This window comes from Loxodonta africana, chromosome 15, assembly GCF_030014295.1.
Source record: "Loxodonta africana isolate mLoxAfr1 chromosome 15, mLoxAfr1.hap2, whole genome shotgun sequence".
Classification (NCBI taxonomy): domain Eukaryota; kingdom Metazoa; phylum Chordata; class Mammalia; order Proboscidea; family Elephantidae; genus Loxodonta; species Loxodonta africana.
This window is the reverse complement of record NC_087356.1, coordinates 13,149,961-13,170,995: the sequence shown is the minus strand read 5'-3', so window position 1 is coordinate 13,170,995 and position 21,035 is coordinate 13,149,961. Positions and strand designations below refer to the sequence as shown.

At 39.4% G+C, this 21,035-nt stretch overlaps 1 protein-coding gene across 1 annotated transcript in view; it reads left to right on the top strand.

The window, feature by feature from the left end:
• The window catches only part of LOC111751558 (uncharacterized), a 360,216-nt gene extending 342,528 nt beyond the window's left edge, over positions 1-17,688 (top strand). The window contains exons 6-9 of the mRNA XM_064268594.1: positions 4,391-4,559; positions 6,374-6,406; positions 13,449-13,707; positions 14,298-17,688. Coding sequence (XP_064124664.1) covers positions 4,391-4,559; positions 6,374-6,406; positions 13,449-13,558 — 312 coding nt within the window. The 3' untranslated portion in view covers positions 13,559-13,707; positions 14,298-17,688. The remainder of the gene's footprint in view (positions 1-4,390; positions 4,560-6,373; positions 6,407-13,448; positions 13,708-14,297) is intronic.
• The last annotated feature ends 3,347 nt before the right edge of the window (positions 17,689-21,035 follow it).

The window sequence follows — 21,035 nt, the reverse complement described above, 5'->3', positions numbered from 1 at the left end:
TGGGGAATGTCTTGGTGAGGATTAGCTTTAAGAAGGAGAAAATTTAAAGGTGTCTACCAAATGGAGCATATTTGAGTAGCAGTACTTTCTATTCTGAGGTATTTTTAGAAATTCATATGGGAAAATCCATTTTCTTGTGGTTTGTGAATGCTAATGGTTTCCTTCAAGGTTTATGGAGGAAAAGGTTTACTGACATCCTTTTTATTACAAAGATGTTAAAACTCACTAATTCCCAGGAAAGGTGATTTGTGTTTTTCTACTAAGACTTTCCCTGGAGGAATTAAAGCTTTGTGTATTTGGAAGTAAACAATCGAGTTAAAAAACCGAAAACCAAACCCAGTGCCGTTGAGTCGATTCCGACTCATAGTGACCCTATAGGACAGAGTGGAACTGCTGCATAGAGTTTTCAAGGAGTGCCTGGTGGATTCAAACTGCAGACCCTTTGGTTAGCAGCCGTAGCACTTAACCACTACACCACCAGGGTTTCCAACCATCAAGTTAGTCTCCAAATATAGACAAAAAGATCTCAAGAAGAAATTTGGAAAGTTATACCTTGGCATTAGACACAGTAATAAAGATTTGGAACAGGTTGAGTACTTATACACTCAAAACGCCTAGAAAAATGGTAAAAATTGACAGAAGTTCCTATACTGACAGTACCTTATAAGTCACCTAGTCTAACCCCTTCATTTTATAATCAAGGAAATCAATCCCAGGAGATAAGAAGACACTGTTCCAAGTTCACATAAGCTAATTATAGCTAATTTTACCTAAACCAGAATCAAGGCCTTTATTTGCCGACTTCCAGTCCCATTTTTTTCCCTCATGGAATCAAGCTCTAGACTACCATGCAATTCATACTACGGTAAAAGGTAGCTACGTCTTCCAATTGCCCAGGAAGTCAAGGGCAGTTGCAGGAGAAGTAAAGAATACTAGTCTCTGGGGTAGTGCACTGAGGGGTTAAGAATGTGGACTCAGAGCCAGTGAAGTTTTCAAATCCCAGTTCCACCCCTAGATGGGTATGTGACCTTGGTCGTATAACAGCTCCCTGTGTCTCTGCTTCCTTTGTTTAATTACATGAACATAATAATAAAATGAGTACTTACAGGGTTGTGAGAACTAAGTAACTGAAAGCATTTGAAGGAGTGTGGAAACCCCAGTGGCATAGTGGTTAAGTGCTATGGCTGCTAACCAAGAGGCCAGCAGCTCAAATCCTCCAGGCGCTCTTTGGAAACTCTGTGGGGCAGTTCTATTCTGTCCTATAGGGTCACTATGAGTTGGAATTGACTCAATGGTAGCTGGGTTTTTGTACAGTTATGCTTAATCCTTGCAAGACTTGTTTCTGCTGCTATTTTTTTGGCCTAGAATGTACAGACTCTGTGAAGTCTGAAGCCATATGGCCTTGGGTTTTTAACCATGCTCTTCAAATCACTAGCTGTGACCTTGGGTAAATTACAAAAGTTTTTTTAAGCTTCAAGTTTCTTCATAAGTATGATAATATATCTTCATCACAGGCTTAATATGAGAATTAAATAATATAATACATATAAAGTATTTATTGCAGTATCTGGCCCTTAGTAAATCCTCATTATTACTATCATCAATTTGAAAATAATTCTTTCCCAACTGGGGTTCTGAGCACCTTAAGTCAGCTTTAAATTATATGGTATGCTCGCTCACAAAATGACAGTTGAAGGCCATATACATTTGCCATAAGAAAACAAGCAGAAAATAAGCCATATGGTAGGTAAATTATATTGGATTTCTCTCCAGATCACCATGCCCAGAGCTCTGCAAGTACTAAGTGTATAGAAATGTATTGTTTCTGATGATAATGGTGCCTGTGATACTTTTATGATCATGGCCTTGCCAATTAGCACTTCTACATTTAGAGAAAACTTAATGGTCCAAGGTCGTTGTAATTTTAACAAATACTAGTATTCTGTCAGATAAATTCTGCGGCAGTAGAGTAATAACAGTTGACTTACATTGTTAACCAAATGGGGCTGAAGCAATCAACCTCCTTCATTTGGCTTAGCTCCTGTGCTCATGACTTTTGGAAAGTAAGTGCCAGCTTCCAGAATCTGAAGGCCAACAGCTGTGAAGTCCCTTGCTTTCTCCTTTGATTCTCATGACGCCCAAGAGGACATGCTGGGGAGTGGATGACTTCTTTGCCTTTCTTCCTCCCACCCAACTGGAAATGTTCAAATAGTAAAGGGTGAACGTGATGCTTTCAGCATTTCTGGTCACAAAGAATGTGTCTGCTGGAAGCCCACCACTGAGACAGTTTTATCACCAGAATAGCTAATGTTTTAGCTGGGACACTCATTCCATGTGGATTCTGGCTGTGAATTTTGATTAGGTGCTAGGAGAAAAGGATTTCATTAGCAGCTCCCCAGAGATGTTGTTATTCAATTGCTACCAAACCAAATAAGGTACTTTGTGGCTGAACATAATTGCCCTGGGTTTGTTTTCTCCCATCTTTCCCCCTTTTTAACCCAGTTGTCTGGTTGTTAGTATAACAAAAATTACAGCATTTGAGCTACTTTAGTATCAGCTGTGATTAGGCCATGAAGGTTATAAGCTTACGTCATCAGCTTCTCTTCTGGGCACTGCCTCGGACTCTGGAATTACTAATTATATTACGGGAAAAGACTCTTCCCTTGATTCATCATTGCATAATGGCTACATCCTTAGCTCCAAAAGAAATTATCCATCACAACTTGTTCCTTTTTGTTTTTCCTTGAGCAAGGCTAAAAGAGGGTCCCAGTGAAGGCTGAGCAAGACTGAATTCTTGGTCCTCCTCCAAGTTTTAAGCTACTTCATTAAAACAGTGTCATGTCTCTTTAGTTCTCTGTTTTAAGCAGGGGTTATATCATTACCTCAGCGGCACATGTGGAAAATCCGTAGGAGGTAAGATTAATTATTACGAGCCCACTCCCACAAAGAGTATATTCCATAAAGGGAGCTGAGAATGAAGATGAATGTGTTGCAAGAAGTGGGTCTCTTAGTAAGTCTTGACTGCTGGCATAGGCTAAGTGTGAAGAGAAACACTCTCAACTGAATTGAAAACCCCTAACAACCTTTCTGTATCCTTTACCTTTATACATCTTTCCTAATAATAACCCATGTTTATTGAGCACTTACTACTGGTTATTGCTACCATATGTATCAGACATATTATCTAATTTAATCTTCATAATAATCAAAGTAGGGAACTCTTCCCTCCAAAACACACTGTTTGGATGATGGTCCATTTAATTATTCAATTATTTATATTCTTCTTTTCAAAAGGAGTTTGATGTATTTCCATTAAGAGAAAGGTTGTTACTGCCTCCAGCAAAGAAAGCAGCTTCTAAGGAAAACAGGCGTTGACCAAGACGAACTTTATTTACATTTCTGGCCTTGTTCTGCTTCACTCTGTCTTGTGTTCATGGTGGCCTGGGCCATTTGGGTGGTGAGAAAGTTGGGAAGAGCAGGATTCACAGGGATGCTTCATTGTGCTTGCTTAGTCCAAAGAACTGATGAAGAGAGTGCTCCTAATAGCCTATGTGCGATGGACCAGTGAGAGTTTTACGTCTCACATGGAACTTCCGTGTGACCCGTCACTTTTGAAAATGGTGTGCTTGAAGCAAGGTTATCACATTCGCAGAGCTCTTGATTTCCTTTATCTGAGAAAATTATGTTAATAATGTGAGCTTCAAGGGAAGAGGCTCAAATCAAACTAATAATGTGGCAAGTTACTGAGTTCCAATGTTAAGCTAACTTTGCATTTGTGATACTTGATTTTTTTAAACACATTTCTGAATCCAATTTTCTAATATTTGGTTTAGAAATTTTGCATCTGTAATTTGTAGGGATATTAATTTGTGTTTATTTGTAACATCTTTGGTGATAGTATTAAGGTAATATTGATATTGGCCTCATGAAATCAGTTAGGAAGTTTTCTCTTCTATGCTCTGAAAAATTTGTGTAGAATTGGCATTATTTCTTAATATTTTGGTAGAATTCACCATTGAAGCCATCTGGGCCTGAAGTTTTCTTTGCAGGAAAGTTTTTAATTGTGAATAATTTCTTTAAGAGAAATGAATTGTTCTGTTTTGATTAAGTTTTGGTAGTTTATATCTTTCAAAAAATTCATCTAGCTTATCTAGATTGTCAAATTTGTTAGCATGTATTTGTTGTTAGTGTTCTCTTATTATGCTTATCTGTAGCTACAATGGTTCCAACTCGTAGTGACCCTGTGTACAACAGAACGAAACATTGCCTGGTCCTGCACCATCCTCACGATTGTTATGTTTGAGCCCATTGTTGCACCCACTGTGTAAATCCATCTCATCAACAGTCTTCCTCTTTTTCACAAACCTTTTTTTTTTTCTACCTTACCAAGCATGACGTCCTTCTCAAGGGACTGGTTCCTCCTGATAACATGTCCAAAGTATGTGAGATGAGTCTCACCATCTTCACTTCCAAGGAGCACTCTGGTTGTGCTTCATCCAAGACAGACTTGTTCGTTCTTCTGGCAGTCCATGATATGTTCGACATTCTTCGCCAACACCGTAAGTCAAAGGCGTTAATTCTTCTTTGGTTTTCCGAATTCATTGTTCAGCTTTTGCACGCATAGGAGGCGATTGAAAATATCATGGTGCACTTTGATCCTCAAAGTGACATCTTTGCTTTTCCACATTTTAAAGAGCTCTTTTGCAGATTTGCCCAATGCAATGTGTGTTTTGATTTCTCCACTGCTGCTTCCATGAGTGTTGATTGCGAATCCAAGTAAAATGAAATCCTTGAAAACTTCAATATTTTCTTCATTTATTGTGATGTTACTTATTGGTCCAATTGTGAGAATTTTTGTTTTCTTTATGTTGAAGTATAATTCATCCTGAAGGGTGTAGTCTTTGATCTTCATTAGTAAGTGCTTCAAGGCCTCTACATTTTCAGCAAGCAAGGTTTTTTCATCTGCATATTGTAGGTTCTTAATGAGTTTTCCACCAGTCCTGATGCCACGTTTTTCTTCATATAGTCCAGCTTCTCTGATGATTTACTCATATACAGATTGAATAAGTATGATGAAAGGATACAACCTAATGCCCATCTTTCCTGATTTTAAACCACGCAATATTCCCTTGTTCTGATTGAATGACAGCCCCTTGGTCTATGTACAGGTTTCGCATGAGCACAGTTAAGTGTTCTGGAATTCCCATTCTTCTCAATGTTATTTATAATTTGTTATGATCCATATAGTCAAATGCATTTGCATAGTCAATAAAGCACAGGTAAACATCTTTCTGGTATTCTCTGCTTTCAGCGAAGATTCGTCTGACATCAGGAATGATATCCCTCATTCTATGTCCTCTTGTGAATCCTGCTTGAATTTTTGACAGTTCCCTCTGGATGTACTGCTGCAACTGTTTTTTAATTATCTTCAGCAAAACTTTACTTGTGTGTGATATTAATGATATTGTTCTATAATTTCCCCATTCTATTGGATCACCTGTCTTTGGAATGGGCACAATATGGATCTCTTCTAGTCAGTTGGCCAGGTAGCTGTCTTCCAATTTCTTGGCATAGACGAGTGAGCACCTCCAGCACTGCATCCATTTGTTGAAACATCTCAATTTGTGTCCTGTCAATTCCTGGAACCTCGTTTTTGCTTATGCCTTCAGTGCAGCTTGGACTTCTTCCTTCAGTACTATTGGCTTTTGATCATATACTACCTCCTGAAATGGTTGAACATTCATCAGTTCTCTTTTGGTACAATGACTCTGTGTATTTGATCTTCTTTCAATGTTTTGCCCATAAAATCCTTAAAATCCTTCACTATTGCAACTACAGGCTTGAATTTTTTTCTTCAGTTCTTTCAGCTTGAGAAATGCCAAGAGTTTTCTCCCCTTTTGGCTTTCTAACTCCAGGTATTTGCATGTTTCATTGTTAATACTTTACTTTGTCTTCTCGAGCCGCCCTTGGAAATCTTCTGTTCAGGTCTTTTACTTCATCATTTCTTCCATTTGCTTTTGCTACTCTACTTTTGAGAGCAAGTTTCAGAGTCTCTCCTGATATCCATTTTTGTCTTTCTTTCTTGTATTTTTAATGACCTTTTGCTTTCTTCATGTATGATGTCCTTGATGTCATCCCACAAATTGTCTGGTCTTCAGTCATTAGTGTTCAACATGGCAAATCTGTTCTTGAGATGGTCTCCAAATTCAGGTGGGATATACTCAAAGTTTTATTTTGGTTCTCGTGGACATGTTTAAATTTTCTTCAGCTTTAACTTAAACTTGCATATGAGCAATTGATAGTCTGTTCCACAGTCTGCCCCGGGGCCTTGTTCTCACTGATGATATGGCGCTTTTCCATTGTCTTTCCACAGATGTAGCTGATTTGATTCCTGCGTTTCCATCAGGTGAGGTCCACCTGTCTAGTCACCATTTATGTTGTTGAAAAAATGTATTTACAATGAAGAAGTCATTGGTCTTGCAAAATTCTATCATGCGATCTTAGACGTTGTTTGCATCACCAAAGCCCCATTTTCAACTACCAATTCTTTGTTTCCAACTTTCCCATTCCAGTCACTAGTAATTATCAGTGCATCTTGATTGTATGTTTGATCAATTTCAGACTATAGAAGCTGGTAAAAATCTTCAATTCCCTCATCTTTGGCGTTAGGAAATTAAAGGAACTATTAGAATATATTTTGAATTAGCAATAAGGAAGTTAATGTATGCTGTAGTTTCCTTATTATTAATTCAAAATATACCCTAATATCTCCTTTAGTTTTCTCTTTGTCCTATGGGTTATATAGAAGTATGTTGTTTAATTTTTAAGTTTTGGATTTCCCTCCAGAAATCTAAATGTTTTTCATTTTTAATTTAATTCTATTGTGGTCAGAGAATATACTCTGCATGATTTCAACCTTTTTAAATTAATTGAAACTTGTTTTATGTTGCAACATATGGTCCATCTTGGTGAACATAACATGTGCACTTAAAAAGAATGTGTATTCTGCATTTGTTGGATGTACTGTTATATAAATATCAATTAGGTGAAGGTAAAAAAAACCAGAAGGTAGTTATTCAGTTCCTCTGTGCCTTACAAGTTTTTATCTCGTTTTTCTTTCATTTCAGGAGGAAAGGGTGTTAAAAATCTCCTATTATGAAATTGTCTATTTCCTCCTTTAGTTCTGTTAATTTTTGTTTAATGTATTTTGAAACTCTCGTTAGACATATATATTCATGATTCTTATGTCTTCTTGATGAAGTAAATCTTTTATCATTAAATGTTTCTTATTTTTTTTTGGTAATAGTCTTTCTCTTGATACCTTCTTCATCTGAAATTAATACAGCCACTGAAGTCTTCTTGTGCTTACTATTTATGTGGTATATCTTTTTCAATCCGTTTATATTCTACCTGTCTATGTCTTTATATTTAAAGTACATCTCTTGTAGACAGCACATTGCAGGGTCTTTCTTTGTATAATAATTTCTTCTTTTTAAATGGAATGTTTAATTAATATTTAATATAATGATTGGTACAGTTGACAGCTTTACTAAATCATTTTTATTTAGCTATGCTGATTGGATTACTTTAATACTGTTTTAATTCTACTTTAATTTACCTGTTGCCTCTTTAGTTATACAATTTTGATAATAGCCATCCTAACCATCTAAAATTAAATTATTGATTTGTTTGAAGTGATATCTCAAACTGAAATCAATAATTTTAATTTCCCTGATGATGAATGAATTTGCCCACCTTTTAATTAGTGCTTATGGTATATTTGTATATCTTCTTTGGAAACATGTCTGTTCAGATTCTTTGCCATTTTAAAAATTGTGTTATTTGTCTTCTTTACTGAGTTGTGTTGATAAAGTCTCATACCAGATATATGATTTGCAAATGCTTTCTCCCGTAAAGTGGGTTGTCTTTTTAAATTTCCTGGTGGTATCTTTTGAAGCACAGAAGTTTTATTTAGTGCAACTACTATTTTCTTTTATTGATTGTGCTTTTGTGTTTTATCAAAGAAACTATTTCCTAATTCATGGTTATTCTAAGGATTTTATAGTTTTAGCTCTTAAATTTAAGTCTTTGATCAATTTTGTGTTAATTTTTGTGTATGGTATGTTGTAAGGTTTTAACTTCATTTTTTTGAATATGGATATCCAGTTAATCCAGTACCGTTTGTTAAAGAGATTATTTTTCCTCATTGAATGCACTTGACATGCTTGTTGAAAATCAATTGACCATAAATATATGGGCTTATTTATGGAATCTCAGCTCCATTCCATTAACCTATATGTCTCTCTTTAAGCAATACTTCTCAGTCTTGATTTCTGTGGCTTTGTAGTAAGTTTTGAAGTTGGGAAGTTTGTGTCTTCCAGCTTCATTCTTCTTTTTCAGGATTGCTTTGGCTATTCTGGCTCCCTTGAATTTCCATATGAATTTTAGGATCAGCTGGTCAATTTTTGCAAATTGGCAGCTGGAATTTTGACAGCAATTGCATTGAGTATAGGGAGTTCTGGTGCATGGACATGGTATGCCTTTTCAGTATGTAAGTCTTTAATTTCTTTTAACCATATTTTGTTGTTTTCAGACTGTAAATTTTGCATTTGTTTTGTTAAATTTTCTCCTAAGAGTTTTGATAAGTATTTTGTTAGCCCCAACTGATGTCACCACCTTGGGCAGTTGCAATATAATTTCTACTGATTCTTTCAATAAATACCCTGGATATAGGGCTTTTCACAAGCCTACCCTGTGATTTTTAAAATATCAAATACTTTAATTTTTAATTCTAAAATTTCCCTTTGATACTTTTTTATATTTTCCATTTGTCTGCTGATATTTTCTATTTTTTTTTTTTATTTATTGTTCTAGTCTGTCTTAGTCATCTAGGGCTGCTGTAACAGAAATACCACAAGTTGGTAGCTTTAACAAACGGAAGTTTGTTCTCTTCCAGTCTAGTAGGCTAGAAGTCCAAATTCAGGGTGTCAGCTCCAAGGGAAGGCTTTCTCTGTCAGCTGTGGAGGACGGTCCTTCTCATCAATCTTCGCCTGGACTAGGAGCTTCTCTGTGCAGGCACCCTGGGTCCAAAAGACATGCTCTACTCCCAGTGCTGCTTTCTTGGTTATATGAGTTTCCTCGGCTCGATTCTCTCCTTTACATCTCAAAAGAGATTGGCTCAAGACACAATCCAATCTTGTAGATTAACTCTTGCCTCATTAACATAACTGCCACCTATCCCACCTCATTAACATTATAGAGGTAGGATTTACAGCACATAGGAAAATCACATCAGATGACAAAATGGTAGACAACCACACAATACTGGGAATCATGGCCTAGCCAAATTCGTACACATATTTTTGGGGGACACAATTCAGTCCATGACATTAGGTGTCATTGAGTCAGTTCTGACTCACAGTGACCCTATGTACAACAGAACAAAACACTGCCTGATCCTATGCCATTCTCACAATTGTTGCAATGTTTGAGGCCATTGTTGCAGCCACTGTGTCAATCAATCTTCTTTTTCACTGACCCACTACCTTACCAAGTATGATGCCCTTTTCCAGGTACTGGTTCCTTCTGATAATGTGTCGAAAGTCTATGAGACGAAGTCTATGAGTGCTCGCTTCCAAGGAGCATTCTGACTGTACTCCTTCCTATCTCTAGAACTCGGTTACACAGTAGCCGTGTATCTTGTGCTCCTTTGCGCAGCAGTCTTGATGGAAGAGAGCTGAGCCTTGAGGCAGTGCAGATGGTACTATTTCTTAGAAGATCCACTGTGAGAATAGCATTGTGGTGTAGGGGTATGGGGTGGGAAAGGGAGTTTAGGCTACTAAAATATTTTAGCTTGAATGTGAGCAGGTTCCACACTTTCAGTGTCTTACCCCCTGCTCTTTCTATAATATGCCCTTTATTTAAGCGCTATCAGCATTTATATTCTGGGTATCGTAATGTCCTGTTTACAAGTACTGTAAGAGCACCGTGACCATGTAAGTATGGGGCCCACTACTGATAACTTGGATGTGAAAAACTGGTGGCACTCCTAATGGTTTCATGAAATGAAATTCCCCAGTTCAAAGCCTGAAGTGGGCCAGGCTGAAGTAAAGAATGTCTTGCTTTCCCCTCCCCCACTTGGGTTGATTGCCAACATAAAAAGATTTGCCGAGCCTAGTTACACAGGCCAGATCAATAAATGAGATGAATGTGCTACCGCTAATGTAATAAAGTTAGTAATTGAGTTAAATTATTCCGTATTGATTCTCAATTTCCTTATGCTTGACCATTTCCCTATGAATGGTTGCTTCAAGAGACTTAATATGGGCTCATAGCCAATTCTGAAGTATAGTTTTACATGTATACACACACACACACACATGCACACACATATACTTGTATGAGTACACCCATGTCTCTCTCTCTCTATGTATGTGCATAGCTATATATATGTGTGTGTATATATGATTATTATTATTATTATTTTTAGTTTTCTCAAGATTTCTGAAAGTATCAGATTATGGGAGAATAAAAACCTGCTTCTCCCTGCCTGGGGGCGCTGTTATCTACATTTCTAGAACAGATATCTAGGACAATATCTGGGACAGATATTTCAGAAAAAAATAAATCTGACTACATTCTTAGGATTGCATGGTGAGACTGTTGTTTGTTTCTGCATAGACCTGACCACACAAAGAGAAGTGTTCCTCAGCAACATGGTGTAAGAAGGATATGGGCAAACTTGAGATTGTTAGAAGAAGGAAAGTGGAGCGAAGATAAAGTTCTGTGCTCAGAAACTCTCAGGAACACAGTTGTAGTCAAAATTTGGTTTATTGCTGCAGTAAGATAGCACACAAATCAGGTGGGGACTATGGAACATCTCAGCAAGAGAAAGGCAGTATGGGTTTCTTAAAGGGATGGGCTTCGTGCTGAAGGATTTGGGGGGAGGTTGAAAGAAGAGAGGGTTGGTTTTGGATTGGGTGTGGTAGGAAGCAGATTCAATCTGATGATCAAGGCATCTTCACAATTTTTATCTAGGAGCCAGGAGGAGTGAAGTGGGGTTTAGAGTCATCACTGGTAAAGAAGCAGTAGTCACTCATGTTAGCGGGGAGAAAGGGGTGTTTGGCTACTTTTTGGTGATATAGCATTCTTCCCTTTGTCTTATGTTCGGACACAACTACAGGGTGATCCTGCTTTTGTCTTGTTCCACTGTGGTCACAGAGTGACCTTGTCTGTTGAATTGTTTCTGTTCATTATGGAAGACCACAGCCTAACTCCCAGGGCCAGTTTTTAACTTTCTTTCTTGTTCTCAGAGGTAAATGATGTTGAAAGCACGATATATAAAGACTATTTAAAAGAAATATGGATGATATGCTAGAAAAATGTCAGTGAAAAGTGAATACAGAAGCTGCACTGTGACACAGGAGTGGCATGGGCTTGTCCTGTTTGATTCTGAAGGACGTAATTGGGATCCGTTGCCTTCGAGTCAGTTCTGACTCCTAGGGACTCCTATAAAAAAAAATAGGACAGAGTAAAACTGCCCCAATAGGGTTTCCAATGAGCAGCTGGTAGACTTGAACTGCCATCTTTTCGGTTAGCAACCAAGCTCTTAACCATTGTGCCACCAGGGCTCAGTGAGGTAGAAGTCATAGGCACGCCAATTTCAGCTCAGTATCAGGCAATACTGTTCAACAGCTTAAGTGTCTGTAAGTGGAGGTGGCTGCCTAAGAAGAAAATGAAATGGAAACTGGCTTTTCACTTGGTGATTTTGCAAAGAGAATTCACACAAATGGTAGAAGCTTGGATAAAACTAGCTTTCTATTCCTTCAAAGATTTATTGAGTCTGAGTACTCTGAAGTATTCTTAGAGAGGTGCCCCATACATTTACATGTTTCTCTGCTCTGTTATCCTCAACAGTAGAGGAGAGGCAACTTTCGTGATCTTTTACGGGCCTAGGCCATATGAGTTTAAAGGTAAAGGAGTAGGATCTCTTCTCATATTTGTGCACGATTAGAGAAATAGTCATCTTAATATTTTCTGGCATATGTTACAGGATAGTAAAAGAGAACACAAATGACAAAACACTGGAGAGAGATTCAACAACTTCTGTGAACCCCTGCAATTATTTGCCTCGGCGGTATTTATTTTCTAGAGGGGCAGTCTGAGAACAAACTGTTCAAGGCTGCCAATTTTTTCTGATGTCAGTTATCTTCCCCTTCATTACCATTCACAAATTTGGAGCTACCTAAGCACAGTGTTTTTGTTTTTCAAATGTGCTTTTTAGATGCCATTAAATAAAGTGAGCCTGACTCTGTGTTTACCACCTACTTGTCCTGCATGACTGAATCAACCATTGGCTCTATACCATGAACAGCATTTTCAGGTCATCCTGCAGTTTCTACAAAGGTATACAGTCAAGGTAAAAAGAATAGATAACCATGCCAGTGGCCAATTATTTATTGATTCAAATACTGTAACTGGGTTGTCTCTCCTGCCGCTTCAGTCCAAGCTTTTTAATAAAAAAATAATGATTCTTTTGAATGAGTTTTTGCTATTTATACTTACACAACTTGTTGCGCTCCTTTTAGATAGTGATCTCGGATGGACACTGACCCTGGACACCCAGGAAAAGTCTAGAATTGTTCCTTATTATCTACCGAATAACAATACAAACTTTCCCTTCGTCTAGCATTTTCTGTTTCCTACAATCTAATCCCAACCTGCCTTTTTACACTTTAATAACAGTGATGATGATGGTCCAAACCCAAACCCATTGCTGTTGAGTCAATTCCAACTCATGGTGACCCTATAGGATAGAGTAGAACTACTTGTATTAAAACCCCAAAACCCAAACCCATTGCCGTCGAGTCGACTCCAACTCATAGTGACCCTATAGGACAGAGTAGAACTGCCCCATAGAGTTTCCAAGGAGTGCCTGGCAGGTTTGAACTGCCGACCTCTTGGTTAGCAGCCGTAGCACCTAACCACTACACCACCTTGAAGTAAGGCTAAATAAGAACTGTATGTACTTGTTCGAACCACCGACCTCTCAGTTCTAAACCACTGTGCCACCAGGGCTCCTCGCCCACACTCAAGGGGAGAGAATTACACAAGGGTGTAAATACAGGCAGTCCCCAGGTTACCAAGGAGATCTGTTCCTAACTGTGCCTTTAAGTTGAATTTGTAAGTTGGTAACAGAGATGCAGCAGTCTGCTCTCATAAAGATTTACAGCCTTGGAAATCCTATGGGGACAGTTCTACTTTGTCCTATGGGGTAGCTCTGAGTCAGAATCAACTCTACAGCTGTGTGTGTGGTTTTAGAATGTGGGTGGGACTGAATATAGGTGGGACCTATGACTTGCTTCTAACAAATAGGATATGGAAAAATTGAATGGATGTCACTTCTGTCATTAGGTTACATAAGATTGTGACTTCTGTCTTACTTACAGACCGTCTCTTTTGCCTTCGCAACTTGCACACTTTGTGGAAGTATGTTGCCGCGTTGGAGAAACGCATGTGTCCAGAAACCGAGGGTAGCCTCTGGCCAAAAGTCAAGTAGGAATGAGGCCCTCAGTTCAACAAGCCTTGAGGAACTGAATTCTGCCAACAAGCACATGAGCTTGGAAACATATTCTTCCCATCATTCCTTCATGAGGCTCCAGCCCTGGCCAACACCTTGATGGTGGCCTATGAGAGAGCAGGTTTCAGGTAGGTATGCCTGACTCCCAGTGCTCTCTGATTTTTTTTTCCTTTTTTAACCACTCCACATTTCCTTCTGTAGTTTATAACAGAGTTCTACTGAACACCTTAAAATTTTAGGAGACTCTCTTTAGCTGCATACAGACAATAAGCATACATTCTGCTGCTCTGAAGGGCAGATAAGGTGTAAATGGAGAAGGGCAGTGTTTACTCAATGAATGTTTCCCTTCAACATGTTACAATGTCACAGAGGAATTTAAAGACCAGACTGATAACGTTGTGGCATTCTTTCATTTAAAATGAGTGTCAGAATCTTTTTAGTTAGCATCAGGTCACCAAATTCATTCCCTCAGGAAGGTGCTAGTGAAGTAAATCAGTACAGATAATTTTTTAAAACTTATATTTGGAGATAGCATAATAAATATTTATGAGGCTGGGCCATTTGACTGACATTGAGTTCAGTCTTTTGCCCTCTCTCTTTACTGGCCCCTGTATTTATTGTTCTTTTTCTCTGAAGCTTTACTGAATTGAGCTAAACCAGAAAACCATAAACAATTTATTTTAGCACTGAGCAAATTTCATTTTCACTGCTTCCACAGGTTTGTCTTGCTGTGACCTTGAGTAGAAGGAAATGTTTCCATCTATCAAGTGGAGATGTGACCAAGCCATTTGACGATTACTTTCTCAAGGAAACAGTGCAATCATCTCATGTGATTTGAAAATAGAAGACTCGAACATATTTTCTGAGCCTGTGATTTCCTGCTTATTAAAATAAACACAGATATACTTGTAGTGCAATGATAAAAACATACTTTCTGTATATGTTTAATTATGATGAATAGAGAAATATTTTGACCGTGAAATCTAATATTAAACTTAAATACCACGAATCTCAGAGGATGCTGAATAGGTTGCCCTTCTTGGCAAGCACGCTGCTTCCCGCAGGTATGACATTCTTATTAAATTACGTTCTTTCTCCTCTTTAATGGACTGTGCATTTATCCCATCCCAGGAACAATTGTTATGGAAACTGACAGATTCACAGAGGAACCTTTGTTTCTGCCCTGACAATTTAACATTTCCTTTGTATTAACTATTGCCCAGGGCAGTCCATTTTGAAGAACCTAATCAGTTTGCAGCAGGTGTTAACGTTCTCTGGAATATTTCATTAGTGTCCTAAAATGGAGTTAGACTTGTCTAGTTGAACATCAGAAGGGAAAATTGCAGGACACTCAGGGACTCCTTTCTCTTTCAGCTCTGAGAATCATTCCTTCTGTTCTATAATTGGCATGGGATAAACAAATCCTGAATACTAGCCAATGAAGTGAAATATTTGTCTCTTTACCACTATTTAAGTCAGTGGTAAATGCAATAACCTTTCTTTTCTTTTTTTTTTAATTCTGATTTATGTTTTTTCCTGAAGTCTTCCCCAGGTAATATGACTATTGCTCCGGCATAGGGTTACAAATATAATTTCACCTGGGAACAAACATTTCACTGTGATAATTCATTTGCTTTCTATCACACTTTTTCATCTAAGTCCAATTTTGCTTGGATCCATCTTAGCCTTGAATTTGGGAGGGGAGAGCACACATACAGCACATGAGCCAAGTGTAGAGCCAGAAGCCAAGTCTCCCAGCATTTGGAGAACAGTGATGGATCGCTGAACACTCGTGCCACTTACCCTGGGAAGAGTGCATGGTGTGTCTAATTTTCCAAGGAAACGTTAACTTGTCAACTCTTCTAAACCTTACTTGCGTGGGGGCGGGGGGGATGAAGAGGCGTAAGAGTTTGTTTGGGTAATGTTTAGAGATTCAAGGGATTCCATTTCTTTCAGGTACATTTGTTGCTGAATGTCCGAATTAACACTTTTTTGTTTGTCCTCATTTATTAAGCTAAACCTCAATGCCTAAGGGCTCCCCCCTTTGCCCCCCTCTGTTTACCTAACTGTTACTTTAATGTTGATGAAGAGGCCATCAAATTTTATTGATTTCTGTTCTCCCTGGCTTCCTCCACATTAGGGTATAGCACAGATGGGCCTCTTCAACTCATTAGAGGCAACCGCTTCAAGACTGGCCCCATCAATCTAGGCTATTTTTACATTAGAGACACCATAAGAATTTTCTACTCCAGAGAGTTTATGGCTTTGCCATTGCGCATGCACCCAGGTAAGAGGTTTTTGAAGGTAGTGAGGCAGAACTAGGGAAGCAGACACATTATTGCGGGGCGAAGAGGAAAGCCTGGGGACACTTTACCAAGAATCCAAAAGTAGATCAGATTTATAACCTGCCTGCAGTTATTTAAAAACACGAGCAGCTCATACAGCTCAATATTCTTGAAAATGCAACCTGGTTGGTGTTTTCTAAAAAAAGGAGGCTAGATTGATGGAGTGCCCATTACTTCCAAACTTAATCACCTCAGGGCAATTAAAGCAATTTTGTGTTTTCTACTTTAGTGCTCCCCTGAAACGATAGCATCTGGACAACTTTAATTACCGTTTCGACTCAGTAAAATGCACACACACACACACAAAAAATGGCTAGTTTGGTGACTAGCAGTGAGACGGAGCCCTACAGTGCTGTATTCTTTACCCACCTTCCTCCCTCCCCTACAGTGTTGTATAGCAAAATCCTTTCCTTTGCTGGGCTCCCCCCTCAGCTTTGCACTGGAATCCAGCTTTTGCTTGGAGGATGTATGCAAACCCCATTGCGCCTGCGTAGTATGATTAAGAACGTTGCTGACGTAGCTTATATAACTCTCTACTTGTAAACCCCTTTAAAAGTAACCTGCTTGCCTGCCTGCCGCCCTTGGCGAGCAGTCTTGGCAGCAGTAAGTGCCAACTGACTCTCTTTCCTTGCAGTGAAATAAAGGTTCCTTTCGTGTTCTCCCAGAAACCCTGGTGGCGTAGTGGTTAAGTGCTACGGCTGCTAACCAAGAGGTTGGCAGTTTGAATCCGCCAGGTGCTCCTTGGAAACTCTATGGTGCAGTTCTAGTTTGTCCTATAGGGTCACCATGCGTCGGAATCGACTCGATGGCACTTGGGTTTAGTTTGGTTTTCTTGTTCTTCCACCTTGGTCTCTCGTTTATTGGCCAATATGAGTCCTGAGTCATGCCAAGTAAGAACCTGGGGTTTCCACCTGGTAACAGCAGTGGTTTTTTTTTTTTTCCAGCTGGTTTTTCTGATTTCATAACCATGGAGTTTTGGGTTATTTTCTCTTAGTGCTGGTGGAAGTGACTATGCTCTCAGGAAATATGGAGACTAGAATCCTGAAGGAAGGTGTTAGAAACAATCAGAATTCTCCAGAATTTGAACATAAGGCTTATTCTGTGCAGTTATTCTATATGCATATAGGGAGGCCATGATTCCAGAAGAAGCAAATGGCTTGAAGAAGCTAGGTACCATGGGGCTTAAAAAGAGAAGAGGAGGGAGAAATATAGAAGAGCAACCATTGGTAAATGTGATTGGTTGAATCCTGCCTTCCCCTTTTACTGAGATCAACTGATAGCAGTTTACTTCCGGCCTGGCTGCTAATAATTTGGCCCTGCACCCACCTGCAGCCATGAGGCTATTTGAGACAATTAGGAGGCAGTGGTTTCACAGCTATCCTTTTCTAGCAGGATAAGACAAATTTACATTGCTCCAGAGCAGCTCTGGTAGGCTTTTTCAGTTTGGGTCAGGCTTTCTTATAGTTACTATTTGGTTTCGTGCACAAGAAAGACCCTAAAATCAGAGTAAGATGTCTGCTATTAGTTTTCAACAAAGGTCATGACGAGGTAGCTGAGATGATGGCAGTTAAGTGTTTAATGTACACGGGACAGTCTGTGAATTCTGTCTCTGGCATAATACTTGACAGCATCATCTTGGCTGACTCTCCCAGTCCCTTGTCTGTATCCTCTTGGAATTAACTGATTGAAAGTAGTTCCTAGTATACAACTAGACCCTGGTAGAGACTAAACGCCTGACATTAGACATTCAGTGTGTGTGCTACCATAACCGTCCATTGTGAACTGGGTGCTGTCAGCCACCAAGTCATAAGGTTGGCTAAGCACAGCAGCCAGTCATCATGCGTTGGAAATGGTATAATGTGGATCAGGTCCAAGTGAAACCCCCAATCAACACCCCTTCCCCTCCTTTCTTTGTCTTGCTAACCACGAGCTTGCTTTGAGCAACATTTTTCAGGAAGTTGCGGCAGATAGTAGGCTCTGTCCACTAAACTGGCCCAGGGTAGACCTTGGAGCATGCACAGATTGAGGAGATCACATCCTTCATCCAACCCCGGACCCTATTGTCACCAGAAAGAACTTTCCCAGCCCACAGTTTCACCCGAGTCCATTTGATAAGTGAGGGGTCCCACCAAACGTACATTTGATGGAAGGTGATTCAACATTCGGACCTCCAAATGTGGACATGGGAGAGCTAAGGGCGGAGAGTTCTGGGTACCAAACCCAACCCCTGGACATCATTGGAAATAAAAAGCTCCCCAATCCCCTCAGGTGGGGAGCACGTGGTCTTACGGTCTCTAGACCCCGTGTTGCTCCTTGTCTGCGCAGACAATAAACTTGCCACTTTTTGTTTCCCTTGCAATTAATGTCCATCTTATTTCAATCAGCTAATAGGACAGGACAAGAACCCAAGTGGCTATCAGTTACACAGGCAGGTCCAGGGGGCACAAGTAAGTTTCATGAATAAGTGACTCAGACCTCCATGTGATTGCCTCTGGTGCACTGACACACTGCCCTTAGCTCACACCTGTGGTCTCATGAGATAATATAATAATAATGTGATGTGATATATTTCATACAAGTCTGTTTGGTATATTAGTGTGAGCAGAAAACAAATTGCTGCTATGTCACATCCCTATTAGGTTAGCTCCAAAAGATACTAGACAGGGAAAATCCTCCCAATGAGCAGACCTTTGAGCAGTAAACCTGGCCATCCACTTGATGTAGAGGAAGATGTAGCTGAGCTAAGGATTTACAAGAACTTCCGGACAATGGCAAATGACTTGCATTGTTGGTAAGGAGACTGGAGGTAACCATACTGGAAGAATGAGGATGAGGAGAGCTGGGGAAGAAATGTGTGGATGAATCTATGGGAGACAGCACAAAGTGTGTAAATATTTGTGTCTCATTTTAATGCCTGCCAGACAGTACACATGGATAGATCACTTGTCCAAAGGATGCAGTCTCTGTAATTAGGCAGCCCAGTACTGGGACAATAGAATTGAAAGCAGGGACTCAAACAGATACTTGAAAACCAATATTCATTGGAGCATTATTCATAATAGCCAGAAGATGGAAGCAGCACACATGTCCATGAACACATGAATGGATAAACAAAATGTGATACAAACATACAATGGAATATTATTCAGCCATGGAGAGAAATGATGTTCTGAAAAACGCTGCAACATGGATGAATCTTGAAAATACGATGCTGAATGAAGTAAGTTAGAGATAAAAGGACAAATATTGTATGATTCCACTTACTTGAAATATCCAGAATGTGCAAACACATAGAGACCAAAGTTCATTAGTGGTTACCAAGATCAGTTGAAGGTGAAAGTGGGATATTGCTTACGGGGTACAGAGTTTTTGTTAAGGGTGCGAAGGAAATATTTGGACACAGTGGTAATTTTTACACAAATAGTGAATATAATTAATGGCACTGAATTACACATGTAAAAATGGTAGAAATATTTTGTTACATGTATTTCACCACAAAAATTTCTGAAATTCCTTAAAAAATTTTGTATTTCTCTGCTGAGACTTTTAATCTTTCGTTCAATATGAATATATATATATATATAAAATATGTGTGTATGTATATATATGTAAAGGACCCTGGTGGGGCAGTGGTTAAGCACTTGGCTGCTAACTGAAAGGTCAGCAATTTGAACCCACCAGCCACTCCATGGGAGAAAGATGCGGCAGTCTGCTTCTATAAAGATTACAGCCTTGGAAACCCTATGGGCAATTCTACTCTGTCCTGTAGGGTCCCTATGAGTTGGAATGGACTTGATGGCAATGGATATATATACATATATATACCTCATAACGAAAAAAACCAAACCCACTGCAGAGTTGACTCTGACTCATGGTGACCTCATAGGGTTTCCAAGGCTGTAAATCTCTACTGAAGCAGACTGCCACATCTTTCTCATGTGGGCCCATTGGTGGTTTCAAACCACCAACCTTTTGCTTAACGGTTGATCATTTTGACCACTGTGCCACCAGGGCTCCTTATAGTTATCTCATAGAGCATAGTTACAATAGTTGCCTTCAAATGTTTGTCTGATAATTTTAACATCTGATTGATCTTGGGCTTAGTATCAATTAATTGATTTTTTATAAAACTGGTTCATATTGTCTTGCCTCATTGTGTATCAAGTAATTTTAGATTATATTCTCGACATTGTAGATACTATGTGGTGGAATTCTGGATTTTCTTATTGCTCTGAAAACTTTTTTTTTTTTGAGAAGGGAATTAACTTACACTCGGACAGCATACTTTAACATCTGTGGTGGGTTATGGCTCAGATTTCAGCTCAGTTCTTCATACCTAGGCGCCCTGGTGGCACAGTGGTTAAGAGCTCAGCTGCTAACCAAAAGGTCCGCAAGGAACCCTATGGGGCGGTTCTACTCTGTCCTGTAGGGTGGCTGTGAGTCAGAATTGACTTGAGGTCAGTGGGTTTTTTAGTTCTTCATAACTTCACTGCAGATTACTTTCAGTTTTCCCCGCACGTACATGGTTTAGGAATCTCGGAGACTTGGATTGAGTTTAAACATGCGTTTGAGGTTCTTCTCTGGCTCTGTCTTTTGTGAGGTTGCCCTCTGACTCTCTGGTTGACTTGGTTGCTCCTGATGCCTTGCTCTGGTTTCTCCATTGAGAAAGACTGTGACTTCCTGTGCTGGGCCGGGGGAGCGGGCGAGAGGGGGAAGATGCTGAAATCAAGGATCATGCCATGGTGAAGCCTTGCTTCGAATTTGAACTTCCGTCCAAAATCCACTGTCTGGTTTTTTTTTTTTTTTGTATTTTGTTCAGAAATTATAGCTATTACTGCAAAAGGATCAGTTTGGTAGGCACACACCCTTTTGTACCAGAAGTGGAACCCTTTACCTGAACTCAAGTAAAATGTTTGAAGTATGATATACGTACATGTCAGTGCGCAGATCACAAGATATAGCTGGAGAATTAATGGGAGCTCCGTTTGAAGCTCAAGACCTGGAACATTACCAGCACCCCAGGACACTCTTTGGTCATTGTTATTGTCTGCAATCAAATTGGCCCTCAACTCTTGGTGACCCTGCGAACGGTGGGATCCATAAGGTTTTCA